A 5,856-nucleotide genomic window follows, 5' to 3' on the forward strand; every position below is an offset into this window, starting at 1 on the left:
GGTACGGTACGCCACTATAGTGGCTTCCGTGGAAAGCGTCAATTTGAACGCTACGCCACTATAGTAGTGTAGGATATTTTTAGACACCGTTAAGGCACGATGGTCGAAGTGTTCCTATAGGGAACACCTCGCTAGGTATAGCGGTCACGTTAGAGTCTGACAGCCAGATGAGTCTCAGGAAGTTGGGACCTTCGGAGAGCCTAATCTGAAGAAGGAATCCCTTCTACCCCAGAGCATTGCGTGGAGGGAGTTTTCTCCTCCTTCGGGGGAAGCCTTTTGTTTTCCAGGGGGGCCCGCTCTGGAAGATAGAGGCAGAATTAAGGTAGTCTTGGAGCGAGCGTTATTGAGAACTGTCATTGCGAGTTATTGTAAAGAGTTGCATTCAGTGAGAGTCGAGTCGAAAGTACAGACTGAAACCAATCCAGTCCCTATTCTGCAGTAAATCTGAGTATCGGAAGCACTCTCCAGCGAAGTAGAGACTGTGTGACTCTGCAGTAGCTTCTGTGAATATCATGATTTTGGATAGTATTATACGTTTTTTCCTTTATTTCTTATTTCGCTTAAATCATACCTAAACCACATTTCTCGTTGTACTATAAAATCATTAATATCAAAGAAACATTGCGAATTTGTGCAAAATGATATAAGGCGAAGATCGCAGTACCTGCGTTTCTCTGGGAGACAGAGTGATGGACGAGTGCGTCGTACCTAAAAGGTTAAATTATGCTACTTTATTTTGGCAATACTTATCTCTATTATTCGATCCTAAGCGTATAAGGGACTTAGCTTAGGGACCTATCTTATAATTACTACGGTGCTATATGTCTTACAAGGAGAGTGCAAACCCTTCGGGTTACCGATTTAGTTGAAACCTTGCAGGTTTGTAGATATCGTCATGCAGTTTAAAAAATATATTATTATAGCCGCAACTACTCAATAGTTTTTGAAATATTTACGATTGAAGTCTTATTACACTATTAATTATAGATTTACTTATAATACTTGTAAACTAGAGTCGTGGCCTAACGGCGACAGTCGAGAATTCCTATGCTGGATGACACAGGGGTTCAATTCCCGGTCATAGTTTTGGTAATTATTTTTCGATCTATTTTTTATTTTACATTCATTTTTCGCCTATGAACACATTGTAAATAAAATTTCTTAATAAAAAAGTTTATTTTTTACGCTTTCTTATGCTAGTATATATTTATTACAAAATAATAAGAATATTATGCAAGAAAAACCGTTTTCTATAGCAATTTTATTTACTACTAACTAATTATTAAATTAAACATCGTATAAGAATGTTGCCTATAATTCAAATTTTGCTGTGTAGTTATAAATGTTCATGAATTAATTACAGAAATTTGGAAATTTATTCATTTTCTACTGCCGAATAAATACAAATTTTACCGCTTGCGATCAGCGCCATCTATGATTTTGGATCAGAATATCAGAAAAGTAATAGGAATGTAGAATAGGCGAGGAGGTCGTCGAAGAGCTCGTCACGTGACGGACAGGACAGAGAGAAAATAGAAAAGGATAGAAGGGTTCCGAAAGTGAAAAGTTAATAAATTGCTCAATTTCCGTAATTAATTTATGAACTTTTATAATTTCATTCCGAAGCTGAAACTTTGAGCAATATTCTTATGTAATTTTCGTACATAATTTGATACGAATTAGTTAGTTATTAATTATTGTTCGATGGCGTCCATGATTTCGTAACGATGACCATCACGATCTTCCGTGAAAATATTTAATACTAAACGAAACTAGAAGCGAAATGTGATCAAAAGTTATATGAGAAGATTCGCAAGAACATTGTTCATGAATAATGAGTTCATAAAGTTTCATAAATTAATTACGTAAAAGATAGTAATTAATGAAAAACCAATGGCGTCTTCGAAGACAATTCAAACATTGCGTAGAATAATCATTAATAATTAATTAATTAGGGATAAATTTGTATCGAAATATATATTGGAAAATTCTTTAAGGATCTGCCTTTATGATGCAATTATAAAAGTTCATAAATTAACCGCAAGAATTGAGTAATTAATTAATTTTCTAATAACTAGTAAATAAGATTGCTATAAAAAAGTGTTTTCTTGCATAATATTCTTATTAAGTAATAAATATATACTGGCCTAAGGAAGGGTAAAAAATAAATTTTTTTATTAAGAAATTTTATTTACAATTTTTTATTTACAATGTTTTCATAGACGTAAAATGGACACAAAATAAAAAATAGATTGAAAAAAAATACTAACTTACGAACCGGAATCCAACCTCGGTCCTCGAGCATAGAAATTCTCGACTATCACCGTTAGTCTACAACTCCGTTTAAAAACTATTGAAAATAAATCTGTAATTAACGAAGTAATGAAACTTTAATCATGAATATCTCAAAAGCTGTTGAGTAGTTGCCGCTACAATGATATATTTTCGTAAACTTCATGACGATATCTACAAACCTGCAAAGTTTCAACTAAATCGGTGACCCGAAGAACTTGCACCTTCCTTGTTAGATTAATAGTAAGGGATCATTTCTGTCAATAAGGGAAGCATGTTTAATACTTCAGCAATGGCGTTAGAATGGGTGGGTTGGTGAAGGTTACTGGGGATTCGATCCTACGGTTTGCTCAGCGGACTTCTCTTCTACATAGTAGCTAAGACTGGCTTATTCATTGGAGTTTAAAGATGATCCCACAGTGAGAGTAAATAACGTGTACCTGCAAATTCAGTGTAGACTGCAGAGTCCCAAAGGAAGCTTTGCAGAAGTTGGACTGGATTACAAATACGCTGAATATTATATGGAAGTAGGAATGGAGTTTTACTAAAATGAATCCAACAGTATTGTGAAATAAAATTGTCCAAAATTTGCTTCTTCTAATATATTTCAAAGTGGAAGAAGACCTAAACTTGATCAAAACGAAGTAATACAGAATAGAAGAACGTTAAGCAATGTAAAGAAACATTTGTATAGGAAATATTATTGTATTTTATTTAATACTCGAGAAATTTTGTTGTGAAGATGTTCGGAATACAAATAGTCAAATATAGTCAAACATTTTCTCTTTGCTTCGATATTCGAAAACTGATCACGTTTATGAACAGAGAATACGACAGTGTTATATTGCTAAGTCGGTATGGTAGTCCGAATTAAGCAACGTAAGTTTATACAATGTTAGACCTATACTATACCTCGTCTATGGTCTTATATTTTTGGATCGGTAAGGTAGTTAAAATTGAGTCGTGAAAATCCGTCGAGTATTAGGTTTACTGTATATTTTATCTCTGGTGATACAAGTGCATATACCTCTTCTGTAGTGGTATTATTAGTGGTAAAATTGCAGACGAGTCCTGTATTTAGTCTATAATGCAATATTAGATCTATTTTGTTCCTTGTTTATGACAGAAAAGAAATTCTTGTTAAAAATTTGATTACCGACCGAGTATAAAACAGATCTAGTGACTATACTTACGAAAGTCACCGATAGATGGCAAAACCAATTCTTTTTTTAAAGCGGCTTAAAGACGTGATATATTTCATAGTGTGTGTACTAATATAACTGATGGGTCTAATTGTAGGTTAAAATAGAGTATTTTATTGTTATTATTGCACGATAAAGTCAGTCTAGGGACCTATCGTATGATCATCTACAATTAAATACACATATACCGCTACACTCAATAATGTCCCTTAAATAAACTTTAGAATAATAAATCTAGATAAACCTGCAAGAAAAACATTTATATCTAAAAGAAAATGAGTGAGGGAACGATATGAGTATAAAATAAATAGAAATAACAAAAGTCAACAAAATGCAACAAACAACCCAACGATGAAATATTCGAATTGGAAAATAAAAGTGAATTCTTCTAAACTATATTATAACAATAAATCATTAAATAATTAAGAAATTATTATTAAATATTTTACAGGAGGAGGGAGTGGATATTGGCTATTAGCTAGTCTATGGTCTAGCGAATGATCACCAACCACACCAACTTTACTTTCAACTAACGTTAGTGAAAATTTGGATGTTATTTCTCCCAAGTCAAATCGACAAATGACTCGATCAATGATCGTGTGTCTTTTACATAGTCGATGTTGGGCTGACAATTGGCGAAATTTCCTAATCGTTACTGATTCCGCTTATAGTTACTTTTTATTGAAATAATCAAAAATCCGTTCACTATTTTTACGTTCTATAAAAATTTATGTTAAAGGTAATTTGTTATTAACAATAAATTAAACAATTTACACAATTTTTATTGATTGTGAGTATATTTATGCTTCTGTATTATGTTCTTTTGATACAGGTACTATTATGAATCATTAATTTATTAGTGCAGTATTATCATCAAATATGTCAATTCTGAAAAATAAAGAATTAAAGAAGACAAATAAGTAAATAAAAAAATGGTTAGTGAAAAAAAAAAGTTTTCTAATATAATATTACTTACAATTCGAGAATTAAGAGACAATAATAGTTATGACAATAAGCATCCATTCATTCATTCAAAATGTAATTTCTTTATTATATATAACATAAATATAAGCAATGTATGTTTAATTCTATTTAATATTAATATTTTTTGATAACAAAGGTACAATAATAAAAGGAAACTTAGAAGTCACATTGCATAAGCTGCGGTGTCCGAGTGGTTAAGGAGTTGGACTCGAAATCCAATGGGTTTTTCCCGCATAGGTTCGAATCCTATCCGCAGCGATCTTTTTTTTTTCTTCAAATCTTTTTTAATTCATTTTTAATTTAAGTATTACTTACAAAATGTCAGTATTATAATTTATTATTCTACGTAGGATAATGTTCAATATTCTATAATTCTGTACATCTTAAAAATTATTCAACAGTAATCTATATCTTTCAGGTATTATCAATTTCCTTATAATTTTACTATTCTAATTTATTCCTGTACTGTTATATAGCATCTTAATAATTTCTGGACAGCAATTATTACCTTCTTAATTATAGAATACAATACAATATAGTAATATAATAAGAAAGTGAGAAAGTATAACAATTCAATGATTATTACACTATTTCTACCAAGTACTGTATAAAATTTCCTAGTTTCTAGATATTAATTATTATAAATTAATTATTTTATATTAAAATGTCCCTATTCTTTTGAACATATTTTATGATAATAAATACAAATTGCGAAATAGAATATAATACAATAAGTGGTAATTGAAATTTTTAATAAACACTAAGACAAATCCAATCTATTAATATTTCGCTTTTATCAAGAATAATATTTGGTATTTTGACACAAAATACTTTTTTTACATTTAAACTCTTGTTTATGTACAAATTACACGAAATGGCGAGAAAATAAGGAAATACATTTGTCGACAATTGTCCGTTTATTTTGTTAAATTAGCGAATCGCAAATTTTAATTCATTGAGCGAGGTGGGACGATGAATCACGTACAATTATTATCATTTTGTTATTTTAATTTGGAACATAAAACAACATTCTTCGTCCTTTTCGTTCCAGATTTTCCATTTAAGATCGTACGTTCGCTAAAACAAGAATAGTTTCCAGTTAACATAAAATATTAATTTCTTCCTTTTCAATGAATTCTTTATGTCCATACATGTATGTAAAAGACGCTAGGAATTATTTTATTATACATTAATAATAATTAATATATATTAACAAAACTTGTATACACGAAAATAATAATATATATACTTTAGTGTATTATATATCTATGATATTATTAATATATTTATATTATTATTACTTTGATGTATATAAATTTTAATAATATACATATATTAATATGTAATATAATATAATATAATATAAGAAAAATTTACA

General features: G+C 30.1%; 1 protein-coding gene and 1 non-coding gene across 2 annotated transcripts in view; one reads left to right on the top strand and one right to left on the bottom strand.

Moving 5' to 3' along the window:
• Window positions 1–4,654: 4,654 nt before the first annotated feature.
• Window positions 4,655–4,736, top strand: TRNAS-CGA (transfer RNA serine (anticodon CGA)). The gene has a single exon. It is a non-coding gene; the product is annotated as a tRNA-Ser (tRNA).
• A 640-nt stretch (window positions 4,737–5,376) lies between these two features.
• Window positions 5,377–5,856, bottom strand: part of LOC108550399 (MD-2-related lipid-recognition protein) — a 7,880-nt gene continuing 7,400 nt past the window's right edge. The window contains exon 4 of the mRNA XM_017904139.1: window positions 5,377–5,555. Coding sequence (XP_017759628.1) covers window positions 5,472–5,555 — 84 coding nt within the window. The 3' untranslated portion in view covers window positions 5,377–5,471. The remainder of the gene's footprint in view (window positions 5,556–5,856) is intronic.

This window comes from Eufriesea mexicana, unplaced genomic scaffold (assembly GCF_001483705.2).
Source record: "Eufriesea mexicana isolate 0111107269 unplaced genomic scaffold, ASM148370v2 scaffold2716, whole genome shotgun sequence".
In the NCBI taxonomy this organism is placed as follows: Eukaryota; Metazoa; Arthropoda; class Insecta; order Hymenoptera; family Apidae; genus Eufriesea; species Eufriesea mexicana.